Source organism: Tenrec ecaudatus, chromosome 9 (assembly GCF_050624435.1).
Source record: "Tenrec ecaudatus isolate mTenEca1 chromosome 9, mTenEca1.hap1, whole genome shotgun sequence".
In the NCBI taxonomy this organism is placed as follows: domain Eukaryota; kingdom Metazoa; phylum Chordata; class Mammalia; order Afrosoricida; family Tenrecidae; genus Tenrec; species Tenrec ecaudatus.
Window position 1 is genome coordinate 150,359,338 of NC_134538.1, and position 27,366 is coordinate 150,386,703.

General features: G+C 42.2%; 1 protein-coding gene across 7 annotated transcripts in view; it reads left to right on the forward strand.

Moving 5' to 3' along the window:
* Positions 1-27,366, forward strand: part of MKLN1 (muskelin 1) — a 337,081-nt gene that overhangs the window by 290,569 nt on the left and 19,146 nt on the right. For all 7 annotated transcript variants that reach the window (XM_075558675.1, XM_075558674.1, XM_075558672.1 and 4 more), the window contains 5 exons: positions 2,507-2,728; positions 7,927-8,056; positions 16,865-17,012; positions 20,783-20,897; positions 23,524-23,663. In XM_075558675.1, coding sequence (XP_075414790.1) covers positions 2,507-2,728; positions 7,927-8,056; positions 16,865-17,012; positions 20,783-20,897; positions 23,524-23,663 — 755 coding nt within the window. The remainder of the gene's footprint in view (positions 1-2,506; positions 2,729-7,926; positions 8,057-16,864; positions 17,013-20,782; positions 20,898-23,523; positions 23,664-27,366) is intronic.

A 27,366-nucleotide genomic window follows, 5' to 3' on the forward strand; every position in this document is an offset into this window, starting at 1 on the left:
GGGAAGCAACAAAGCACATCTGGAAGAAGCACACCAGCCTGTGTGATCACGTGGTGTCAATAGGCTTGGCTATCAGGCATCAGAAGATCCAAAACAAATACCGTATATACTTGAATATAAGCCAACTTGAGTATAAGCCGAGGTACCTAATTATTACCTGGGAAACCAGAAAAACTGATTAACTCGAGTGTAAGCCTAGGGTGGAAAATGCAGAAGCTATTGGTGAGGTTCAATAATCAAAACAAATGAAAATAAAATTACTAAAAATCAAGATATCAGTGGGGTAATGTATTTAAATATTTATTTTAAGTAGAAAACATAAATAAAAGGACAATAGGTTAAATAGGTTCAACAGAAACAATAAGGTATTAACAATGATACCTTAAGAGTACTATTCCCTGAGTTCAATCAGCAACCAAGCTAAAATGTAAAGAGTTAAAATCCTTCCAAACGGAATTCCTCATCATCATCCGTATCCCAATGCAGAGCTTCAGCTGGTGTGAGGTCATCATAGACGCTGTCCTCACTGAGGTCGCTGTCATCACCATCACTGCCGTCATTTTCATACAAAGCGCAGTCTTCACTGCCATCCATAGCATTACTAATACTACATTTCTGGAAGACACGTTGCACTAGGTCTTCTGGAATGTCTTCCTATGCATCTCGAACCCACTTTGCTATTAACTCTATGTCAGGCTTCATGAGATTTCCTCCTTTTGTTAGTCGGGCTTGACCAGATGACATCCATTCATACCACTGACCCGTGTATAAGCCGAACCCCAGTTTTTCAGCACATTTTTTGTGCTGAAAAACTCGTCTTATACACGAGTATAGACGGTAATCATATCTCCGTGAACGAGGAAGGTTGGAGTGAAGGCCCAAAGCCCGTCTGTAGACAATTGGATGTTCCCTCACAGAAGGATCACAAGGAAGGGACGAGCCAGCCAGGGTGCAGTGTAGCGCTGATGAAACCCGCAACATTCTTCTAGTTCTTGAATGCTTCCTCCCTCCCACTGTCATAACCCCAGTTCCACCCTACAAATCTGGCACCAGAGCATGTACAGATAAGAGTGCACAACCCACAGAGTCCAGGACAGATAATAATGGAAGAAGTGATACCATGAGGGGAAGGGGAAGGTGGGAGAAAGGGAGAACTGACCTCAGTGATGAATGTATAACTGTACCACCACCACCACCACCACCACCACCACCCCCGATGAACAACAGAAATGTGGGTGAAAGGAGAAGTGGTCAGTGTAAGATATGGAAATGATGATAATTTATAAATTATCAAGGGTTCGTGAGGGAGGGAGGAAAAACAAAGAGCTGGTACCAAGGGCTCAAGTAGAAAGAAAATGTTTTGGAAAGGATAATAGCAACATGTGCAAATGTGCTTCACACTGTATGGGTTATAAGAGCTGTAAGAGCCCCCAATAAAATGATTTTTTTAAAGAAAAAATAGATTATGAAATTAAAAACAAGCAAAAATATCCCACTAAAATTTCTTAAAATTAAGGAAATAAACATCAGTAAATTGATTAAACAGCAGAGTGAACACATTCACCTATAAATTAGATAATAAATTAGTGAACTGAAAACCACAAGACAACTTAAGAAATGTAGAGAAAAGGGTCAAAAGCTTCAGCCTCTAGCTAAATGAGGGTTCTAGAAAGAGTGGAGGCAAAAGGGCCTGGGGGTGGGGTAGAGAGGAGAGCACACAAGTTCACACAGCTGAGGACAGGCTGGCCCACAGGTGGGAAGGAAGTCTGATGTGCAGATCAGGATGAATAGAAAATCCATACCAAGACACGCTCGCTAATAAGACTTCAGGACCAAGGATTGAGAGAGACTTTTGGAATTTGTCAGAGAAAGCTAGTTACCGGTGTAGGTGAGCAACATGGGCCGAAGGCGTTTGAGGGTAGGTGGGAATGTGGTGCCAAAAGGAGGCCCGGTTACTCACACATGAAGCCAGTCTGAGGACTGCCTTTTCTGTTTCTTTTGCTGTTTTCCAGCAGCCTACTGTGCAGGGTTTGTATAAGAAATACAGAGACGTTAATTTAGATGTATCACTCTTTAAGGCGCATCACGGCTCTTTTATTAAATGGCCACAAATGAACAATAGGCAAGCACCCTGGAAGCTCACTGCGAGGAGGGACATGATCGGTATTCACTCTTAGCTAAAAATCAGTGCTCTGTGCGTCATTGGCTGATGCTGGTTAGAAGTATACTGTTTCATGAATATAAAAGCTTTTTCATCCCAACATATTTTATTCTCACTTGGAAAAATGGAAACCAGAAAAGGTATGTATGTATGTATTTAGAAACCCATTCAGTCACCGCCATGTTTCGTAGTATATGCCGTGATGATCAGGGGCAGTGTGGAGTGTCAGTAAACATAAAATTCCGTTTTATTTGCAAGAATTTAAAACTGGACACTTTGGTTTTGCTTAAGTCCACGTGACAGGATTGGACTAAAATGATCCATTCTCTTGCTTTGCTCCGGTAGATGTGTATGGATTCAGAAAAGCATATGATCTACACCTTTGGTGGTAGAATTCTGACGTGCAACGGCAGTGTAGACGACAGCAGGGCCAGTGAGCCCCAGTTCAGCGGGCTGTTTGCTTTCAACTGTCAGTGTCATACCTGGAAGCTTCTTCGAGAAGACTCCTGCAATGCTGGGCCCGAGGACATCCAGTCTCGGATAGGACACTGCATGTTATTCCACTCGGTAAGGATATTTTGTACATTGTATTAAGTTCTTCCTGTAAAGTATCTCTTAATAGGAAAAGTCATGCAATGTAATTCTTCAGTTCAAGAATAAACCTTTTCTTCTGTCCAAGAAATACATGATGAGTGTGACAGCCTCTAATGGGGCTGTTGCTAATTAAGAGACTACTCTAATCATCGACAGCATAAGTCTGACATAGTTGTCACCTGAATGCCAGTCCAAACTGTCTTGCTACACATTTCTCCACTGCTCACTCTCTCTAACGCCTTAGCACATTTTGTCTTCTCTTAGTAATTGGAAGGAGCATTCACTGTGAAGAATTACAAATTGACTTTGTAGAAGTAAAATGAAATTTCCCCACAAATACATCTTAGAGACTTTTCTTTAACCTTTTCAGATAATGAGAAATGCGGGCTTGTGTGAACAGTAGCTTTAAACAACGTCACAAACAAATGTTTTAAACACGCACCATAGAAGGAGAGAGAAGTTCCCGTGTCTTCGGTATTATGCGTCTGCCTTCCTGACACAGCATTTCCTTGATTTTTAAGTTTAGCCTTAAATTTTTATAATGCCAAATAATTTCCAGTATTTCCCACATACTGTATCAATACACCTGGAAATACTGTGGTGTTTGACTCTTGACAGATAGGATCTTCTTAGAAACAAAGTTGCTACAGGACCATATAATCCCACCCACTGCCCTTGACTGGATTCCAACTTTTCCCTAAGGAGTCTCAAGTGAGTTTGGACCACAAGCCCACTGTTTAGCCCATTATACCACCAGGACCCTTTAACCATTACAATATCCAGCCACCACGCCTCCCACCAGTAGTTTTTTAATATCATTTACTACTCAGTCTGCATTCATCTTTTTGTTTTCTTCTGGCTTACTCAAAAATAGCATTTTATAGGCTGGTTCCCTGAAAGAGGTATCCAGTGCATTTGGTTATGTTGTCTCTTAATTCTGCTTTTTAATACATGATAATACATCCTCTTCACATACCACTTAAACCACATATACTTGAGTGTAAGCCGACCCAACTATCAGCCGAGGCACCTAATTTTACCACAAAAACTGCATTAAAAAATGTGCTGAAAATTCCATGATGCTCACTTTCCTGACACAATTCCTGAAGATAAAGCCTAGTGCATAAGCAAATGTGATGAAGAAAACTGATGGTACCCCACTATCAAAAGATACAGCATCTGAAGTCAAAGGCTTGAAGATAAACAAGCGGCCTTCTAGCTGAGAAGCAACAAAGCCCACATGGAAGAAGCGCACCAGCCTGTATGATCGATCATGAGGTGTCGATGGGATCAGGTATCAGGTGTGGGATAAGCGAGTCCCCCACAACTTAGCGCGGGTTTGATAGGCACAATTGTAAGGTTGAGATATATAAAGATTATAGTAAAGTCTTAGAGAGATGGGAGAGAGTGATATAGGATTTCCTGGTAGCTTGCTCACCTCCTGGATGGCCATGATCTCAACAGCCAGGTCCGTGCACAGCGCGGGCAGGGACAGCAGGAGGGAGCTAACCAAGGCTTATAGATCTTTGTGGGCATGCATGCCCCCTAATTACAGGTAAAGGCATACATCACAGGGAGGGGTTGCAACAGGCAATACAAGCAATAGGAGGGGGGTATACAATGGGCATAAGCATGATAGGAAGGGGATGAGCTAGGGGATAATAGGAATGGGAGGGACTAAAGGTATACATGCTGGCAGCCTAACCTTGGTCACCCTTGAGTAGGCATGACCTCCCTGGATTCTCCTCCAGAGAAACAATTGACTAAGATCCTTATCAGTAGGGAGTGGGTCCTACTGAGGGTGGGACACACTATACAGTCTGATTGCTATAGGGGTCTGTAAACTATGGCCCTAGGGCCACATGTGGCCTGCTCAGGACATTTATTAGGCCCGCGGGGTGTTTTTGCCCATTTGTTTTTTACTTCAAAATAAGGTATGTGCAGTGTGCATAGGAATTTGTTCATAGTTTTTTTTTTAAAACTATAGCCCGGCCCTCCCAACAGGTCTGAAGGACAGTGAACTGCCCCCTGTTTAAAGAGTTTGAGGACCCCTGCTCTAGACCTCTGATAACCCTTAGGGAGAATAACCTCTAACCTGCTTGCAATGACCTCCAAGTATGTGGTCATTTACCATGTGTAAGCAAGTAGCTAGGTTTGGCATATATCTAGAGGAGACAACTTGGGAGGAATTTTCTGTTTCCCACAATTCAGGCATCAAAGAACAAAAAAAATCATAGCGTTTGTGAATGGGGGTAGTGGGAATGGAGACCCATCTGTAGGCATCTGAACATCTCCTTACTGAAGGGTCTCGGGGAGGAGACGAGCCAGTCAGGATGCAGTATAGCAACGATGAAATATACAACTTTCCTCTAGTTCTTTAATGCTTCCTCCCAACCACCCCCCCACCCCCACCCCACACCCCCCCCCCCCCCCCCGCTATCATGATCCCAATTCAACCGTACAAATTCCTCTAGACCAAAGGATGTACAGGGAATCCAAGACAGATAAACCCCTCAGGACCAATAATGAGAGTAGTGATAGCAGGAGGGGAGGGGAAGGTTAGGTAGAAAGGGGAAACCAATCACAAGGATCTACATATATAGCCCCCTCCCTGTGGGGTGGACAACAGAAAAGTGGGTGAAGGGAGGCGTCAGATAGTGTCAGATATTATAAAATAATGTATAAGTTCTCAAGGGTTCGTGTGGGAAGGGGGTCGAGGGGGGGGGGGAATGAGCTGATACCAAGGGCTCAAGTAGAAAGAAAATGTTTTGAGAATGATGATGGTCACAAATGTACAAATGTGCTTGGCACAATGGATGTATGTAATAGATTGTTATAAGTGTTGTATGATCCCCCAATAAAATTGATTTTTTAAAAAGATTCTGAAACACTTAGCTTATACACAAATATATACGGTAATTTTTTACAAATGGTCATGTGTGCTATAGAATTTTCTGTATTTTGAATTTGGGTGACTTAACCTAGAGCATCATTTAAGGAACCCCTACTGGAGCTTCAGTACTAGCCTCTCACTGTAAGGCCTGCAGTGTTTTCCTCCCAATTAGAGAAACCCTGTCCTGCCATAGTAGTGCTGTAGTTGATTACATACTGAGCTAATTACTACAAGTCCACAGTTCAAATCCACTAGCTGCTGTACATGAGACAGATACAGCTTTCTGATTAACAGCCTCAGAAACCTTGCATATGCTCACTGTGAGTCAAAATTGACTCAGTTTCCTGTAAACTAGACAGACTTGCCTCCCTTTTTTGTGGGAGTGTAGGGCAAGGCAAGGAGCACTCGTATGAATGTTTTATAGATACTTTGATTTCACAGTATTAAGTGTTTGATGTCTACTAGTCATTCTTTTCTGAATCCTGGTGGCACTGAGGGTTAAGCATTGGGCCATTGATAGGTTCCCAAACTCATTTAGCCTACTACCCTATTTTTTTTTTAAAATGACTCATGACTCCTTTGGAAATTAAAAGCTTTTGTACTGTAGCCCATAATCCAAGATGTAGTGTGGGCATCGGCTTTTGCAGCCCCTCCCCAGCTGCCCCCAGGGAAACACTTCTGTGTAATGGGGTTGACTTAATGGCAGTTGGTGGTTTGGTTTTGTCATGTTTAAGGAACCCTGGTGGGGCGTCAGGTTAAATATTGTCCTGCTAACCACACAGTGAGTGGATGGTTCACTCTGCAGCAGAAAGAGGGGTCCTGTTCCTGTAAGGACTCCCCGTCTCAGAGGAGCAGCTCTGTCTGTCGCACAGGGACACCTGGACTTAGGATCGGCTCAGCAGTGGAGGTGCTTACCATTCCTTTAGTGGTGGTAGAAGGTGTACAGAAGGTTCAGGTGGTATCATTCTTTTTCTCACTCAGTTACACAGTGTGCTGTCAGCCTTTACATACAGGTTGAACAGCCATTGATAATCATTGCCTTCGATTTCATTCAAGTGTTCAAATCCCTAATAATATCATATCTGCTCTTTTAAGAACTTACCCTCACCAACTCTTTGGCTAACTGTAGAGGATAGCATTATCAATGTCTGATTATTTTCCTCTATTGGTTTTAAAATTCATGAGCTGATACTCCAAAGTAAAGTAAAAAGTTTTAAAAAATCAACTTAAGTTAAAAAACAAAGTTAGTTTTTAAAAATCCAGAATTCATATTTTTATGTACGTCATATGTTTAATCCAATGATGCCTTTATTCTTTTTGTTGCTCAGTTGTACCTGTACCTTTGGCCAGTGGAAGTCCTCTGAAGTTGCCTTCTATGTCCTTTTGACATGACCCCAGTCTTTGAAAATGTCATTGCTTTCAGACGTATTTCCTCACTCAGCCATGAAAATTGGCTCTTCCTCCAAAAGCTCTGATTCTCAAGTGGGAAATAATATTTATAGACCATAATCTAGAAGTTTCAATGTTTTGTGTCAACAATGGGTTGACATCATTTCTAATTTGTTTCTTTGTTTTATTTTTTCTAGTTAGAGCTAGGATACACACATACAATTTGATGAAAGACTATAGAGTTTTTGTTTATTGACTTTTAATTTGCTTTCTTGTGCTCTTTAAGATACAAGTTCTACTTCCTAATGGCAATACTATATTTCTTCTAGATGTATAAAACAGTGCATAATAATTTTTGTGGGATTTTTTGTTTTAAACTAAATCCACTGCAAAATGACTGAATACTTTTAAAGATGATTTTCTGGTGATTTTTTTCTCTTTGGGAAATAGTCCACTAGGAATGGATAGAGCAATGGGAATTTAAATCACTAGAAATATGTACTTCTCTTTGTTGTTATACACAGATAGGATTGTTTGTTTCTTACCCTCCCACACTTTAGAGACCAAAAAAAAAAAGACAGGTTTCCAAAGTCAGAGCCTTGTGACTGCATCCATGTGGAGAGAATATCCTTTCCCTGGTGGGTAATGGGCTTTGGTTAGGTTAGAGTGTATCCTTCCCTTGTTTCTATTGGAGAAGAAGGAGCACACATACCTTTCTGTTTGTCCCTGTCTGTTACTGGGCAGCAGGCTTGAGACCAACTCTTAGCAGTACACTGATATCAGCTGAGTACTCCATCACCTGGGATCTGATTAAACTCTTAAGGCTCTTTTTGAGTTCTTCCTGGAAGCAAATACTAATCTTTTCTTGGCACCCCCTTTTTTTTCTCAGAAAAATCGTTGCCTGTATGTATTTGGTGGTCAGCGGTCAAAGACCTATTTGAATGACTTCTTCAGTTACGATGTGGACTCGGATCACGTCGACATAATCTCGGATGGCACCAAGAAAGACTCGGGCATGGGTAAGGACACAGCTCGCTCTCTCTCTCTCTCTCTCTCTCTCTCTCTCTCTCTCTCTCTCTCTGCCCTGACTGCGGGCAGGGGACGGGTCCCATTGTCGGTCCCTCTGCATAAATGTTCTTTGCCTCTCCCATCCCTTTAACTGAAGTCACTCCGAGTGAGGAAGAGCACTGTCAGCTAAATTAGCCAGTTATAGCTTGTAAAATATGGGAACTGTATTAACACCCTTTGAGCTTAAAGATAACAGGTGAATTTTGAGGAAAACTTGTTTGTTTGTGGGAAGCCCTTTGCAAGAATCAGTATCTTAAACACTTGCTTATATTTGATCTCTTTTTGAATTGTTCTACTTCTATTTTCACTGTAGTGGCCCAGATCTTATGCTCTCGGGGAGAGGACTTCACAGGATCAGCAACCCCTTAGAAGTCTGTCAGCTCAGCCTCCAGGAAACTGCCCTAGCGTGTAGCAGGGTGGCCGCTTGGCCTGAGCCAGCCCCGGGGAGGCGCCCTACCGTGGCCGCAGCAAGGGAGAGCCTGGGGATTTGCCTGTAGGGTCTCATTGTGCACGGTGTCACCTTCAGTTGTGTGCAGCAGCTAGCACCACCTACAAGTTAGCACCTGGAATTGAAAAACAGGCCAATGATTCTGTGCTGTACAGGTTCACCTGTCAGACACACAGAGAAGATCCTGAAAGTCTTTAGGACAAAGCCAAGTCACATAGGAAAGAGCAGGAGTAGAGGGATCAGGGAATTTCCAGCAGTCTTTGAAGCTATAAGAAACAACAAGGTCTGAACGATATGAGGGAAAATGATACTTGATTTGGAATTCAATTTCTAGCCAAAACGCAGATGAAACGGAAGATACATTATTTTCGGATAATACAGATATATCAGTGTAATGTTTTCTGTTAATATTGGAAAACCCAATTAACAATGACAGACAACCAGGGAATCATTTCTCTTACAGAACAGGAAACCCCAAAATAGACCGGATCTCGCTGGGACTGTTGTAGTGAGTGAGTGACTCAGCAGTGCCGTCAGCACGGCTCCAGATCCTTTCTGCCTTTCTTTCTGTTTGGCCTCCTGGTGGCAAGTTGGTGGAAGCACTTTGAACATTGTGGCTTATTTCATGTAGAAAAAGGGCTCCCAATATCGGCTTCTCTTAACATCTCACTGACTAGAATCAAGAACTGGCTTCAACAGAAGCAGACACAGCAAGTTCCGAGCTTTCCCAGCCTGTATTTAGTAGGAGGGAGAAGGAGGTTGGATGTGACTATTGAATTGTGTTGTCAGTAGTATCAGTCACACAAGCCTAAAATCAAATTCTAGGGGGTACTCCCCACAAAATGGAGTGTTTTTTTTTTCAAAGCTGTGTATTTAAGGGTTTTTTTTTTTTTTTACAAAGCAACCTTATCGCCTTCAAAGTACGCTCCATTTCACTGAATAAATTTGTCAAGTCTGCGATTCCATTCTTGGAAACAGCGGGAAAATATGTACTATGAAAGCTTCTTTCAGCGGAGCTTTTTCCAGGTTTTTGGAAGGTACCTCCTCAGATTCCTTCCTTAGAAAGTTACAGAACCCTAGATGGGTCCTCCCAGGGTGACGTCTGCACAGCAAGCCTGGGTTCCTGAGGGGAGCAAGAGCAAAGAGGAAAGGGAGACCTTGCTCTCACAAGAAGTGAGCCTTTGACGAAAAGTAAATGCATTTGGAATTAAAAGCTTTTGGTAGGTAAATAACAGTCCTTATGTAAAAGATTAAGGATCAGAACTTAAAAAGGAAAAATTGACAAGTAGACATCCTACTACATTTCTTGCTACACATTATATCCCTAATCACAAAAACAAAAGCTACAATCACAGTAACCAAAAATTGGGATAAAATTTCATAAAAAAATGGCAGTGGGAGTGTAAGAGAACTAAAGCTGTCTTAGAATAGGAAGTCAGTAGATGATGTTTAAAACAATAGCATTTCCTTACTGGTTAGGAATTTGAACTTATATAGCCTCAGAAATGGTACACCGCATTACTAATCCTGCTTGAAATCATCTCTTCTGGGTTTGCTCATTTACCGCTGTGGTGCTCTGACAGCATGTTTTCATTGACTTCGTGGAGCTTTAAAGCGTTACCTTAGCTTCCCTTTAAAATTGCCAGGAGGAGACCACACTCGACCCCTTTGCAATCTTACTGCAGTTCTTACTCAGTCTGTGTGCTGAGCAGACCAGTTACGAGGCTGGCTTCTGTGAGGAACGCAGCATCAGGATTGGAGGAAGGCTGATTAACAGGTGATTGATTCAGCCCTAGCTGAAAGTGAAGAAGGCCCTGAAGCCCTTGTTAATGAACATCAAGGAGTACAACTTCAGTGTGGGTTACAGTGTAAAGAAAACCTAAATACTCCCAATCCTCAACAGCTGGAGCAATGGGTAACATCAGGATGTGTGGAGAAAGGATTAAAGCTGTCAAGGATTTCATCTTGCTTGGATCCACAATTAATGCTTGTGGAGGCCGCAATCAAGGAAGCCACACATCGCGTTGGGTAAATCTGCACAAGACCTCTTTCAAGTATTAAGAGCAAAGAGGTCATTTTGAGGACTAAAGTGCGCCTGACCAGAATTTGATATTTTTAATATCCTCATGTGTAAGTGAAAGTTGGACCATGAATAAGGAGGAGACTGAAGAAGAATGAATGCATTAGAACTGTGCTGGCAAATAGTATTGTAAGTACCATGGGCTGCCAAAGGACACGTGAACCTCTTAGATGAAAGCAGCCAGAATGGAGGTGGCAAGACTTGGTCCCACACACTTTGAGCACATAATCAGGAGAAACCGACCCTGGAGGAGGACGTCATGCTTGGTCACATAGGTCAGCCAAAAGGAGAGGGCCCTCGATGAGATGGATTGACAACAGCAAGGCAACAGTGGCTCACACGTTCACAGTTGTGAAGAGGGGCAGTGCAGGCAGCGTTCCCTTCTGTTGGGCTTGGGCTCACCGTGAGTCAACCGACTAGATGGCACCGAATGACAGTAACACCATCGTACCTGGGAAAAGGAGTGCAGTTCGTTGAGTTGACAAATACTTGTTGAAAACTGTTGGCTTGGTGCGAGACTAGGGATACAGTGGAGGACATGGTACCAACGAGTGTGCAGACTACTGTGGCCGTTAATAGCTGTCGAATCAGTTCCAGCTCATGTTTCCTCGTGTGTGCGGAGTGGAACTATGGCTGGTGCTGTTTCCCAGTCAGTGTGGCAGATTTTAGGCCTTACTTCTGAGGGCTCTCTGGGAGTGTTTGAACTGCTAGCTTTTTAGCTAGAGTTTGAGTGTTTAATCATTGGCACCAACCTGGAACTCGTAGAATAACTAATAGATAATGTAATATTCTGAATAATATTAGCCACTCTTTATTTAGTGTCTGTATGCCAGACACTAGGTTCAGGAGCTTTATAAATATCACTTCTAATTGATATTATTCTCATTAAGCAGATGAGAAAAATTGAGCTCAGTGAAGTAATATATTCAGCATTATGGAACTGTTTAATCGTAGAGATGGCATTGAAACCCAAGAGTGAGTGCAAGGAAGGTGTTCTCTCAGCCATGCTTGATGATTGCTAATGAAGATAAGGACATTTAAAATATATACAACTGATGGTTTTTCTTGCTTGCTTAGACTTTTAATCATTTCAGTCTTTTTCAATCATTCTAGATCATTTTTTGATCATTTCTCTTTGCCCTCAGAATAAAGCCTGAATCCATTCTAACGCAGACTCTTTGATATACTCCTAGTTTATCAACCTAATTCTTGGTTCCTGTATTCACCCTTCCAGGAACCGTGTTTCATGATGCCGCGTTCTTCAGAGACGGCATGTTTTTTCTTGATACAGGACTTTTGCGTATACTCTCTCCCTCTACCTGAATCACTCTTCTTTCCACCTCCCAAAATCTAACTGACCTTTGTCCATATTTCAAATCTGAACATGGAGATCACTGTCTCTGAATTCTCAAGGCAGGGTTACCAGATGTCTGGTTACTCATCTGGCAGTATGATCCTGACTCTGTTTTTCAAAACATTTGGAAAGCTCAACTGAAATTCACCAGGCATTCAGGAAGTTATGTGTCAGAAGTATGATATATTGTTCTTCCATAGAATTACCTTTATCTCATTTTGAAAAGTACAGTGGAGACTTGTATATTGCTGTAATGCTAAATGGTTACAGTGAAACTTGCAGACTAAGGGATACTTGGAAGAAAGACCTGGCCATCTATTTCTGATGTCAGCCAGTAAATTACACGTGGCCTGATCCCATTGTACTTGGGGTCATCACGGCAAATTTGAAGGGCAGATCCATGCATCTAGCAACAGCAGCAGCAGCCACTTGGTTACTAGAGTGTTTTTAGTGCACCTCGAATAGGCTTGGATACAAGGCAGGTTATGTTTCAGTTTCAACATTGCTCCTGGAAAACGTGTTTTATTGGTTTGATAGTATTTTGTTGCTGTATTACTTAGTCATGCTCTTGTTTAGCTGTTCTTATAAAAGCTTTATTACTAGAGTTAATTACTGTAATTTGAAGTGGGCTTAACATATACTTACTGTGTTTAATCTGTGAGTCAGTATGTGGGATATTTGATTAAAACTGTACTTAAGATGTCCTGAGATTCAATTTTGATTGTTTGGAACCATAGAAGAAATTTGTTTGAACTATTGGTACCCAATTAGAGGTGACATATCTAATTATAAATTGCTGCTGGGTTGTTTTGTTTTTGTTTTAAACTGTGGTGTGGGTGAAAGCTTGTGAAGCACATTGGTTTTTCTCTTCAGCAGTTTGTACATTTGTGTTGTGACATTGGTTGCAGTCCCCTCAAGGTACCAGTGCGCTTCCCACTTCTTCTTTAGTTCTGTTTCCATTCCGCCTTTTTTCCTGCCTCTTCCTGCCTCCTGAAGGAGCTTTGTTTTTAGGCAGATGCTGCCCTTTCAGTCTTGTATATAGTTAGTTCATTGTTTAAAGAAACAGCTTGCTTCTTGGTATTATTGTTCACTGTATTAGCCTGTCTCTTGTTTGGCTGAAAGCTGATTCTTGGGGATGGGTTAATTTCCTGCCTGGAAGGGTGTCTCAGGGCTATAGTCTCAGGGGTCCCCTAGTCTCTTCCATGTCAGTAAGTCTGATCTGTTTATTATTTTGTTCTTTGTGTTTCTCCCACATGTAGCATGATGATACTCTCTTCTAATCATCTATAACAAATTGTAGCTTTATAAATATCAAGCAGTCCAGTACTACTTCATTGCCTTTCATTTTCAAAATCATCCTTAGAGTTCTTGTCTGTCTGTTCATACGAGTGAACTGTAAGTCACATTTACTAACAGTTGGCCTAAGTTCCATATTTTAAAAAATGAAACACTTTTATAAACTTGCAACTAGAAAAAACAAAAGCCACTCCTGGTAGAGTCCAGGGGAAACTGTGGATAATTATTATCAACAATAATGAGGAGGCATAAAAAAGTGCATAATCTATTTTTAAGAATAGGTGTGCAGCGAATACAGGAGATTGCAAGGGGAGGCAGTGGAGCACCACCACTTCCTAACAAGGTAACTAATCATGCTCATAGCAGCTAGCCTTGTTCAGCTACTCCTTCCTCTGTGTCGCTGGATTGGCTTCACTGATGAGTGGATAGGAGTGCTGCAGCGCCATGGTTAAGTGCTCAGCTGTTACTAGCAAGGTGCTTCGTTCAGACCCAGCCGCTTCCTGGGAGGAAGGACCTAGTGATAGCCCCTCTTGGGAGTTATAGCCTAGGAAACTCGTGCGCACATGCAGTGTCGGAATTCCTGCCCTTCTCAGTGCTGTCTATAATTTGTTATGATCCACGTAGTTGAGTGCCTTGACATAGTCAGTAAACCATAGGTAAATAGCTTTCTGGTATTTTCTGCTTTCAGCCAATAGCCATCAGGCATCAGCAGTGATCAATGCCTACTCCACATCCTCCTCTGACTGCTTGAATTTTTGGCATTTCCCTGTCAGTGTATTGCTGCAGTCATTTTTTAGTTCTCTTCAGCAAACCTTTACATTCATGATAGTGTTGTATAATTTCTAGTCTGTTGATCACCTTTCTTTGGAATGGGCACACATAGGCACCTCTTCAGTTGGTGGTGTTCAATTCCTTGAGGCTTCGTTGTAGCTTAGGGAGCTCTGGGGGTGCAGCGGTCACTCACTGGACTGCTAAACAAGAGATGAGCAATTCAAAAACCAGCAGCCACTCTGTGGGAGGAAGATGGGACTCTCTTGTCCGGTAAAGAGTTGGGATTGACCTGATGGTAGTGAGCTCGTTTTGTTTTGTTTGGGGGTTCATTGCAGCTTGAACTTCTTCCTTCAGTAGCATTGGTTTTTTTGGTACATGTGCTGCCTCCCAAAATGATTGACCATCAATCAGTCCTTCTTTGGAACAGTGGCTTTCTGTGTTCCTCCATCTTCTTTTGATGCTTTCTGCATCCTTAGACTTTTGCACATACGATCTTCCAATATTGCAACTTGGCACTTACGATTTTTTGCTTCAGTTATTTCAGCTTGAATAATGCCAAGTATATTCTTCCCTTTCTGTTTTCTAATGCCAAATCATTGCACATTTATTTCATTATAGTTGTATACTTTGCCCTTTGAAATCTTCTGTTCAGCTCTTTTATTGGATCATTTATTCTAGTCAAGCATTTATTCCATTCACTTTAGCTGTTAGATGGTCAAGTTTCACTGTCTCTTCTGATACCCATTTTGGTCTTTTCTTAACTCTTTGTTCTGTTATCACCCTACAACAAATGATCTTCCACCATTGTTGTTTAGTGTGTCAAACCTGTTCTTGAGAATATGTCTGACTTAAGGTGGGGTATACAAAAGTCGTACCTTAACCCTTGTTTTAATTTCCTGCAGCTACAGCTTGAATTTGCATATGGACTTCCCTTAATCAGCCTTGGCCTTCCCTTGGCCTTGTTATTAGTGTCTTAGGATCTCCCCACAGAAGGAGTCTGTCTGAATTTCTGAATATTCCATCCAGCAAGTTCCATGTGTCTAATCACCATGTATGTTGCTGTAAAGGATCTTTTCGAATGAATAGGTTGTTGGCCTTGCAAAAATCCATGGTGAGACCTTTGACATCCTTTCTATTGCGAAGGCTGTGTTTTCTAACTATTGATCCTCCTTCTTTGTTTCTAACTTTGACATTCCCATCACCGGTAATTAGCAATGTGTCTTGAAAGCGCCTTTGATCCATGTCCGACTGCAGCATTTGGGAAGGTCTTGGATATAGTCATCTTTGGCCTTAGCGTACAGTCGAATGAGAGTCGTATTTAACGGGTTTTCCTTTTAGGCATATGGATAGGATGCTATCACTGACAGCTTTGTACTTAAAAGAGAAATCTTAAAATGTTCTTTGCAGTATTCTTCAGTTTGTCGTTACTGGCACAGTAGGCCTTACGATATTCTGGTTCACACTGGCCGATTCTAATCTATTGCAGCTCACTAATGCCTAGGATGTCAACCTTTTTGCATTGCATTCCCGTTCATTACAAGCTTCAGTTTCCTAGATTCATACTCTATGCTAAGCAAATATTACTGCTCTAGGACTCCATCCTCCTCACACATAGAGATTCACAATTTTACAAGCCAGTTAAAAAAAAACTTCTGTATTAAGGAAGGCTGATAACCCCAAAACTGGTTGACTGCTTCACCGAAGACCCCAGCATGGAGTTCACTATACGACAGTAGATCATACCTAGGGAAAATTCTAGCTGACCCAAGTTGACCTAAAACCTAACTCTTCCTGAGAATATATATTGGGGAGACCCAAAGGTCAGGGCCTTATTAGCATCAGTACCAGTGACTTTAATGCTGTTGAGGTCATATAGAACAAGCCATTGTCTTTGACATTACACATTAAAACCACCGTGAGATGCCACTTCACTTATAAGATGGATATGATAAAAAATACTGGCAACAGCCGGTGGTGGGGGTGTGAAGAAATTTGAACCTGCATGTCGTGAGGATGGGCATGGGAAATGGTGCAGCCCTTGGGAGACAGCAGTTTCTCAGAACACTTACCTGAAGAGTTAATTGTATGACCATGAATTACTGGTTAATGCAGATTGGATTTCTTTGGAAAAATAAAGGATCATTACATTTGGGGAGTTGGAAAACCACTGAAACCAGGTGTCATACTATAGCCCCAAATTAGTTTCCTTTTTTCTTGGGAATGATGTCATTGTCAATATATGTCATGTACAGGTATTTAAAATGATTCTGACCTTGTAAAACAAATCTGTTTCACTTATTATTGTTTCATTTTTCAGGTCAGGATTTAAATGTCTTAAAGATAGTATGATAGTAGAGCTGACCCAGAAAATAAGTCGGATAATTATTACCTTTTTTTTCCATATGATATTGTGATGTGATTCCTAAGATACCTTTATATGATAGAGGTGTCCTACTAAAAATTATGACATTGTATACCTCTTTCTACCCCTTCCCTTTAGCTTCTTTCCGGGTAGTTGGCATTCATTTATTTTTTCTATAAATAGTCCAGCAATTTATATGAGCTTCTCTTCTAGTTCCATGTAAAGGTTCTTTTTGAGCACAATGAAATGTTTGGAAACACCATTCCTGTCATTTTAACCATAGTTTGCTATGACCTACCCAGCTGAATGCCTTTACCTAGACAATAAAGCACAGACAGAAGCATGCGAACTGTACACAGAAAGACGTAGAGTAAGTTAATGTGCGTACTATTTAGTATACTATTTAATGTGAATAGTGTCTTCTCTAATTTTCTCTTTTCATTTATAGTTCCAATGACAGGATTCACACAGAGAGCAACCATTGATCCAGAATTGAATGAAATACATGTCTTATCAGGACTCAGCAAAGACAAGGAAAAGAGGGAAGAGAATGTCAGAAATTCTTTCTGGATTTATGACATTGTGAGGAATAGTTGGTAAGAAATTCGTGTCTGTGTCTACTGGCATCCCAATGAAGCGCATTTCTTTAAGGTTTGGGGTTTATTAAAAGAAGAAAGAAATGAAAAACATGTTGGCATGAGATGTTGTACATTTGAAAAACAGCATTGGGTAGATCAGCATTAAGCTACATTCATGATGATGTTTACCAAATCATCTGATTATCATAGGAGCTGCTACCCAATTAGATGGTTGCTGGCCTGGAAGCTAAGATAATTGTTTTTAGAGTCTAGATCTTGTAACCAAGAAGATGCATGGGGTTGAGAATAATCATGCTAAAACATCGCTGGGTTACAGTTTCTTTTAAATAAGAATGATTGACTTAAACAGTGTTTCCCAAAATGTGTTCTAAAGAACACCATACCTATAGGAGAACAATAGGCCTCCTTGAAAAGGCCTTCCTGTGGCCCTGTGACTTAAGGAAATATTCAGGTGAGCTGATTTCTTGACTGTCTAACTTCTCAGAGCTTTTGGTATGCTGATATTCTGAGACTCCAAGGATAGGGAATTCACAGTTAGCATTTCTGAACCCCAGGCCCTTTTTGCCACAGCTTATCTCACAGTCCTGCTGCCACCCATTTTGCTTTGGGAAGCACTGGCTTAGAGAGCCACGCTCTAACCCTCTGGTGCTGTGTGTGTTAGACAGGGTTCTCAAGAGAAACAAAACCAGGACACTTAAGAGTTTATATAGATAGAGGACGAAGGAATATAACTTGCTAGTTAGTCCACACAGCAGTACAGAGGGCTCCGTTCAACTCACTTCCATGGAACAGTTAATATACTGGAAGTCCTTCAACGCACAAGGGCTGCTGGGTCCAAGGCCAAGGAAGCAGACAGCTGAGTCTCCCCTAGAGCAATGTAGGCAGTCCCGGCACAGGCAGCCAACAGCAGGGCTGGTCACCAACAGTCAGCAAGCAGCTCAGGAGCTTAGCAAAGCAGGCCCGGATGTGATCTCAAACTCAAGCAGTGCAAGAGGACAAGATCCGCCAGCCTCAAGCTCAAGGGTGGTGAAGCAGGTCTTGAAGGAACTTCAAGCTCTGGTGACATGGGTTGGCTCTCCCACAGGTAGCGTAGCTCACAAGTGGGACAGAGAACTAGTTAAAGCAGCCGCATGCTAGTCCAATCTCCAGAGAGCAAGAGAGAGGAACAGCCTTGCTGAGCCATTTCTCTCTCTGCCCTCCAATCATACTGTGACTTTATTAATCCCACATGCTCCTATTGGCCATGTTGGCACAATAAATCTACCTATAACACTGCTCCCGAAGGGCCAACTCTGCTGTACAGAGGTGCTTCCGGGAAACTTTTCTGCCAACCTCTGCCAAAAGAGCCATTATTTCTTAAATGGGATCTTTACTATTGTTGAAATGAAAACCATCTACTGAGAGTCATAGCAAGATAAATCACATACTTCTGTGTTCCATAATGTAAGATCGTTCATAAACTTTATTTTGAGGATTTTTTTAAAATCACGATAAATATATACAAGGTATGTAGCAAAACATTTGCTATTTCAACATTATTTGATGTACATTTCAGTGATATTAAATGATGTTCATCACCACAACCCATTTCCAGTTGGGTTTTTTTGGATTTTTTTCCATTTGTTTTGCCACTCTTTTTTTTTTAATCAGTTTATTGGGGGCTCATACAACTTTTATCACAATCCATACATCCGTCCATCGTGTCAAGCACCTTTGTCCATATGTTGCCATCATTTTCAAAACACTTCTTTCTACTTGAGCCCTTGGTATCAGCTCTTTATTTTTTCTCCTTCCTCCCCCACCATCCGTCGCTCCCTCATGATCCCTTGAAAATTTATAAATTATTATTTTTTCATGTCTTTTCACTGACTGATGTCTCCCGTTACCCACTTTTCTGTTGTCCATCCCCCTGGGAGAGGGTTATACTTAGATCATTGTGATTGGTTCCCACTGTCTGCCCCCACCTTCCCCTTCCCCTCCTGGTACAGCTATTCTCTTATTGATCTCCAGGGGTTTATCTGTCCTGGATTCCCTGTGTTTCCATCTCTTATCTGTACCCCTGTACATGCTCTGGTCTAACCAGATTTGTAAGGTAGAATTAGGGTCATGGTGCAGGGAGGAAGCATTAAAGAACTAGAAGAAAGCTATATGTTTCATCAGTGCTATACTGTACCCTGACTGGCCTGTCTCCTCCCTGTGACCCTCCTGTAAGGGGATGTCCAATTGCCTACAGATTGGCTTTGGGCTTCCACTCTGCACTGCCCACCCCATTCACATTGACATGATTTTTTGTTCTGGGTCTTTGATGCCTGATTCCTGATCCCATTGACACTTCATGATCACACAGGCTGGTGTGCTTCTTCCATTTGGACTTTGTTGCTTCTCAGCTAGATAGCCACTTATTTATCTTCAAGTCTTAAGACCCCAGATGCTATATCTTTTGATAGCCAGGCACCACTAGCTTTCTTCACCACATTTGCTTATACACCTGTTTTGTCTTCAGCGATCGTGTTGGGAAGTTCAGCATCTCAGATTGCCAGATTATTAGAACAAAGTATTCTTGTGTTGAGGGAGTACTTGGGTAGAAGCGCAGTGTCCATCTGCTTCCTTCATACTAAACCTATAAATATATGTACATAGATCTATTTCCCCATTGTCATATGTAAATATATTTACATATGTGCATCCCTCTATTTAGATCTCTATAAATGCCCTTTGCCTCCTAGTTCTTTCCTCTATTTCCTTTTACTTTCCTCTTATCCCACTAACATGTTCAGCCTTTATTTGGGTTTCAGTAATTCCTCTCGGTTACATTGCCCTTGATCAAGCCCTACCAGACCTCCTATACCCTCCTTGCCATCGATTTTCAGTCACTTGTTCCCTTGTCTCTGGGTTTGTTAACACCCACTTCCTTTCCCCCACCACCCCCTCTCCCATACCCACCCTGGAACTATTGTTACGTTGTTTTCTCCCCCGGCTTATTTATCCCTCCTTTCTTATCTAGATAGATGTGCAGATATAATACGCACAAACACAAGACAGAACAAAACAAAGCAACAAAAGAAAATAAGACAATAACAGCAGTAACAAAGCCAATGACAAAAAGAAAAAGAAAAGCCTATAAATAGTTCAAGGTTTGTTTGTTGACCTTAAGCGTGTTTTCCAGTCGAGCCTGATGGCCCCACAGTCTATTTTTGGTGTCCCTGGGTATTTCGTTGCTCTGCTCCCATTGCTGTTATGTTGCACGCCCTTTGTGTTTCCCCTCCGTGTGGTGTGGTCACATGGGCCACAGTTCCCACAGTGTGTCTCCAGTGTTGTCTCCTTTAACGCTGTGGGTAAGTGAGACACGTCACGTCTCGTGGTGGGGCTGGCCCTATGGTCCTCTCTGTACATTGGCTGCTCTGAGCAGGAATGTCGTCCTCAGGGCTTGGTGGGCCAGAATGTGCTTCACTCTTTCCGTCCCCCTTCGTTTGCTCCTGTGTGCCCCTTTTCCTTCCATTCTTGGTAGCCACTAATAAACATTGGCTTCTATGTGAAGTGAGCTTTTGGGGGGCTGATTGATTAAATGAACCTCAGTACACAGTTCTTACAAATTCAAGATTATCTTATGAGAGTGCCTGGAACTTTTAAGATTTGAGGTGAACAAGTTTGTAAATTTTTTCCTGTTGATAATTAGATATACAGTTTCTTTTTTGTGCTACAATTCTGTATACATTGTTTGTTGCTAATTTTCCAGAGTAAGATGCCCTAAAAGGAATGTCTTGCAGGTCTTGTGTGTATAAGAATGATCAAGCAGCAAAGGAGAATCCAAGTAAAAGTCTTCAGGAAGAAGAGCCATGCCCAAGATTTGCCCACCAGCTTGTATATGATGAGTTACACAAGGTACCCTAAATATGCTTACCTGCAAGCCTTCCCGGGGCCTCATCTAAAAGGCTCCCAAAATACAAGTAGAACTGGTTGTTTTCCAGTGGAATTGCATAAAAGGTTACCATGCATAGACTACGTGATACCACTTTTCCACAAGAGGAGCCCTGGTGCTTTCGTGGTTACACTTCAGACTACTAACTGCAAGGCCAGAAGTTTGAAATGGCCAGCTGCTCCACAGGGAAACACAGGCCTTACTACTCCTATGAAGAGCTACGGTCTCTGAAACCCCACATGGGAAATTCTGCCTTGTCCTGTTGGGTTGCTCTGAGTCAGCTTCAACTCAATGAGTTTGGTTTTTTTTTGTGTCCCCCCACCCCACCAAGATCCCATAGGTCAGTGGACATTCTGCATAGTCTGTAAGTAAGTTCTATCTCTTGCCTTGTTTGTGAGTCCTGGGCAGACCTGTACTTTCTACAATAAGAATATCCAATTAAGAGAGTGCTCTTTAGGATTTGGGTAGCCTGCCCCATGATAAAAATGAAGCAAGTATAGGAGAGTAAATCAGAATTTCTATATTTTAAACCATAAAAACCTTTATTAAAACCATCAAAATGAGACACCGCTGTTTCTCAACATGTCCTCCTAGGTTTACACATTTCTGAAGGTACCTAGGTCTATACCTTGCCCCAAAGGATTCTGTGTTCTCTTCTGTGCACCAGGTCAAAGGCAGATTTGACATCCCGACGAGACTGCAGTCTTAGTCCTGGGAGCAGAGAGATGGCTAGAGCCACAAGAGCAGACCTAACCTAACGGCTGGGGGGATAAGGCTTCCCGGAGTTCTCGTGGGGCGGCCTTGCTCCCCTCGGAGAATGAGCAGGTGCAGTGGTGTGCTGGAGAACATTTCTTGGAAGCAGTTTCCGACCTTTTTCTCACCAGTGTGCAGTTTTCATAATAAGTCCCTAAGATCCTACAGTGTCCTTCAAGAAAATCTACCAAAATATCCTGTTGGGACCCCAAACAGCAGTCGCCATACCTAGGCCAACCTTTCCTTCCGCCCTGACTCAAATTGTTGAGACCTAGGCAATGTTGCCTGAGGGAACTTGTCTGCAGCTGCTCCCGGAGCTCACAGACATGTTCACACTCTTTCCGTTGGGAATAGACCCATGCATGGGCGACCTGTTACCTAATGGCAATACTTCCATAATGAACCGTTTATATATCACTTGCTGGTTTTGATTTTTCTCTTTCTGAAAGAAGGCTTAATGACATATGAATGTTATCAGTGATATATTTTTGTTGTTGTTAAGTGCCATCAGGCCTATTCTGACTCAAAGTGACCCACTGTGGTAGAGTAGAATGGCCTGTAATGTAAGCAGATCGCTGTGTCGTTTCTCCCACAGAACCTCTGGTGGGTTCAAACCACCAGCCTTTTGGTTAGCCCAGTACACCACCAGGACTCCGCACTCTTCCCATTCGCTGAAGAAGCACAGTCCTGGATCTGAAGTTGTGTGGTCAATTAAGAGTTTAGCGTGGTTTCTCTTAACCATTTCTCCCTTAAATGTTACATGTGGTTTAGTAGTCTGGACTTAAATTACATACTAGATTATGATGGGCTCTCTAGTCTTTAGGCTTAGATCACAGATAATTACTAAATCTTATTGCTTTCTGGCTTGAGACCATGAGACACAAGCCACCGTTACTTATTCTCAGCGACTTGGTTTCCGAGTCCTTCGGGTAGAACTGCCGAGGCTGTACATTTTTACGGGAGTAGAAAGCCTCATCTTTTCCCCTCAAGAGTGGCTGATGGTTTTGAACTGACTTTTTGGTTAGCCTCCCAGCCCATAACCCACTGTGTGTACTAGGGCTCCTAAAAGACATCAGAGTGAATAAAAACTACTTCCCTTAGCAGGTCTCATGCTAAAGGGTAAAAGGAGGTTTATCTACTGGGTAGAAATACTATCTGTTGCACAACACCGTTGGAGATAAATCCTCTGAATTTTAGGAACTGTTTCAGTGACCTGTATAACTATAGAATGTCATTTAACACAATAATAAATGGTTTATATAGACCTTCAGTTAGACTATAACTTAACATACCCTTCTTCAGTTACTTTATTACTAACTGAATAATGGTATAATGATTTTAAAGTTCACAAATTGTATGTGCCATTTAATACTTGGCATTTTAGCTAAGCAAAATTAAGATGTTTAAATTAAACAAAAGTGTCTATATTACTATTGACCTTCAGTGATTCAACATGTCTTAGAATTTTTTGAAATCACCCTTGTGACTGGTCAACACGTGTTTACTGTGGGAAAGCCCAGGATGTGTTGTCATCAGCCAGCTCTGTGTCTCGGTTTAGCTTCTCACCGCTGTTGCTTCTGCTGCGTATTCTCCACTGTTCTGCGATTGTGGAGAGACAGCTCATTTGCGTACCCGTGACTTAAAGTCCACTAGAAATTTCAGAAAAATCTATAGAGAGGTTTTTGATAGAAACACAGTGTTTTTATTTTGTCTGTGAATCAGGTGAAGGAGGTTGCTTTTAGTCAGTACTACCAAAATGAAGACCTGTAACCCTGCCTTCTGTGGGTTCTTGAGCATGCATACATTTTAAAACCTGGCTTGTTGTATCTCTCCTAGGTTCATTATTTATTTGGTGGGAATCCAGGAAAGTCCTGTTCTCCAAAGATGCGACTAGATGACTTCTGGTCACTGAAGTTGTGCAGACCATCAAAAGATTACTTGCTGCGGCACTGCAGGTACCTCATACGGAAGCACAGGTGAGAGGGGCCCGCTGGAAGCTGCCATGGCTGCGGCTGCCAGCCTTCCCTGCGCCCCGGCGCTGTGACCTGCTACAGTGCCGACGCTGTTTGCATGACAAACTTCATAGTGCTATTCTACTTATTTTTGTTTTCCTCTTTCAGAGGAAGTTATGAAATACAGATGCTTAGTGATGCTAAGGGCCTACATATAGCACAGTGACCGACCTGGACAACTTGGCAACAGTTGAAAGAATGGCAGGTTTTGAAGGTGGTTTACTCCCTGAGAAGGACTCAAGGCCTAGCCACCACAACCTAGCCCAGCCCTAGATTGTTGACATGTGCGACCTTCTAGTAACTCTCTTGCCAGCACAATGGTGATCTGGTCGGCTATGGAATATTGCTGTCATTTGATGTTTTTAAAGTTACAACTTCAAAATAACGGTTGCCTTTTCACACAATTACCTTTACCATTAAATTGCAAGATCATGGACTCCAATATTTTCACATGCATCTCCTGTATCACATTGCTTTATCGCCTTATCCAAAAAACCCAAACCCACTGCCATTGTTTCAGGCAGACTCAGTAACGCTGGAGGCCAGAGCAGAACTATTCCTTAGAGTTCCAAGAATGTCGAGCTCTGTAGGAACAGACTGCCTTATCGTTCTCCCACAGAGTGGTGGATGGATCTCACCCACCACCTTGTTCAACCCACAGATGCAAAAGTGTATTTGTTCTGTGGTTCCTGCTTAGATGTAATGATGATTTATCATCCGGAAGGAGGTTAGCCTGTCGTGGTGGCCATAGCTGCCAATGGTTGAGCGGTTGTGTGCTCGGTCATTGTTCTCTGAGAGAGCCAGTGGAGTGGGTGCTGTTGTTACCACTGTTTCATAAATGAAGACATGAAGGCTTCAGTAGCTTAGTGATAGCTTCCCTAAGGTCACTCAACCACGAAGGACAGCACGATTTGATCCTGAGCCTTAACCCCAGACCTTGCCACTCAAGCACTGTGCGTGCACGCCTGCTTCATGTGTACACAGCTACAGAACAATCCTATAGCTCTGCTGTGTGTAACATGCATAAAAAGCCCCCTGTAGATGTAAATTACAGTTGCTTTTCCTTTATAATAACATATATAATACAGTTTTTCCTCCCTCATTTCATGATTTGTGCTTTAGTTTGGGGCATTGTGAATAGTTTGCATATTTGCCATAAATCTCCAGGAAAAGGATCTGAATGTGTACATTGGCTGTTTAGCAAGAGAAAGCCTGTCTCACTGAGCAAGAGTAAACTTGGGGTGCCATCACCTAGTGCTTTTGCATTGCTAAAGTGTCCTTCATGAGTGCTTTATTATTAACCTAGCTTTTAAAAGGATAAGACAAATTTGGGGAAATAGATTATTAGTTTATTTTCTACTGAGTATGTGATAACTAGGGGTTGGTCTCCCTCTTTCTTGTCGCCACTGACTCCACTCTTCAGCTCTCCTGGTGTCTGTGCTTCAGCTTCGCAGGATCTAACTGGTGGGGTTCCATTTACGGTTTAGTCCTTCACTAGTGTATGCACCCACAGACTTGTTTAACTTAAAAGCCAAAATCACACTGCTCTAGTTTCTTCCAGTGAATGCTCTTTCAGAACATCTGAATACCACTTTGATCATGATTGTGGCAAGTGTTCCAGGCCGTGTGTAATTTGCTAGCCTCCTTTTTTAGAATTTTTCCTTTTTTATTCTTTAAGTCATTTTATTGTGGGCTCCTCCAACTTTCATCGCAATCGGTACATACATAAATTGTGCCAAGCACATTTGTACATTCAGTGCCCTCATTCTCAAAATATTTGCTCTTCACTTAAGCCCTTGGTATCAGCTCCTCATTTTCCCCTCATGAACCCTTGATAACTTATAAATTATTATTATTTCATCATGTCTTACACTGTCCCACGTCTCCCTTCTCCCACTTTTCTGTTGTCCGTCCCCCAGGGAGGAGGTTATATGTAGATCCTTCTAATCCTTTCCCCCTTTCTACCCCACACTCCCTCCACCCTCCCGGTATTGCCACTCTCACGACTGGTCCTGAAGGGATCATCCGCCCTGGATTCTCTGTGTTTCCAGTTGCTATCTGTACCCAGTGTACATCCTCTAGTCTAGCCATATTTGTAAGGTAGAATTGGAATTATGATAGTAGCGGGGAGGAAGCATTTAAGGATTAGAGGAAAGTTGTATGTTTCATTGTTGCTACACTGCACCCTGACTGGCTGGTCTCCTTCCTGTGACCCTTCTGTAAGGGGGTGTTCCATTAAATACAGATGGGCTTTGGGTCTCCACTCTGCACTCCCACTCATTTGCAGTGATAAGATTTTTGTTCTTTGGTGCCTGATACCTGATCCCTTCGAAACCTCGTGGTCATACCGGCTGGTGTATTTCTTTCATGTGGGCTTTGTTGCTTCCCAGCTAGATAGCTGCTTGTTTTACCTTCAAGCCTTTAAGACCGCAGACGCTATATCTTTTGTTAGCCGGATGCCAACTTTCTTCACCACATTTGCTTATGTACCCATTTGTCTTCAGCGATTGTGTTGGGAAGGTGTACATCATGGATTGCCAATTTAATATAACAAAGTGTTCTTGCATTGAGTGAGTACTTGAGTGGAGGTCCAATTGTCCATCTGCCGTCTTCATACTAAACCTATAAATATATGCACGTAGATCTACTTCCCCATCCTCATATATGAATATATTTACCTATGTGCATGCCTGTATTTAGGCCTCTGTAAACGCCCTTTGCCTCCTAGTTCTTTCCTCTGTTTCCTTCTCTCTTGTCCCACTGTCGTGCTCGGCCTTCATTTGGATTTTAGTAATTTCTCTCGGTTACATTACCCTTGCTGAATCCCTCTACCAGACCTCTCACACCCTCCTTGCCACTAATTTTGGATCACTTGTTGTTCCCTTGACCCTGGGTTGGTCAACACCACCTCCTTTCCCCCCGCCTCCCCCTCTCCCATGTTCCCCCTGCACCATCGGTCCCGTTGTTTTCTCCTCCAGACTGTTCATCCAGCCTATGTTACCTAGCTAGACCTGCAGAGATAATAACATGCACGCAAAAATCAAGGCATAGTAAGACAAAGCAACAAAAGAGAACACAACGGCGACAACAAAGAAAGCCAGTGACCAATAAATAAATTTTTTTTAAAAGGAATTTTATTCTTTCCATCTGATTTGCTACTGTCATAACGACAGGTGCTCTGTGGTGGCTTAGTGGATTACAGGTTGTGCTACTAACCACAAGTCCAATGTCTGAGCCCACCAGCTGCTCAGCAGGAGAGAGATGAGGCTTCCTACTCCCATGCGCATTAAAGTCTTGAAAACCCATACGGGCAGTTCTACCCTGTACCTTCGGATCCCTGTGAGTCAGAGTTGACTCTGCGGCAAGGTGCTTTTTGGTTTCTAGCAACTCTAGTGAAGTGTGCTGCCTCAGAGCTCTCTGCTACGGGTAGAGCTGCTGAGTTACGTTCTTCTCTAGGACATAGTGCTTTTCATTGCTTCCAAAAGTATGTAGGATTATTCTTCCAGACCAAGCAAACATGAGAAATATGATAATTTTCCTTATTTTAATATATAAATAAATCTATAGCAATCCATACATCATTTGTATCAAGCACATTTGTACATAGTTTGCCATCATCATTTTCAAAATGTTTTCTTTCTGTTTGAGCCCTTGGTATCAGTTCCTT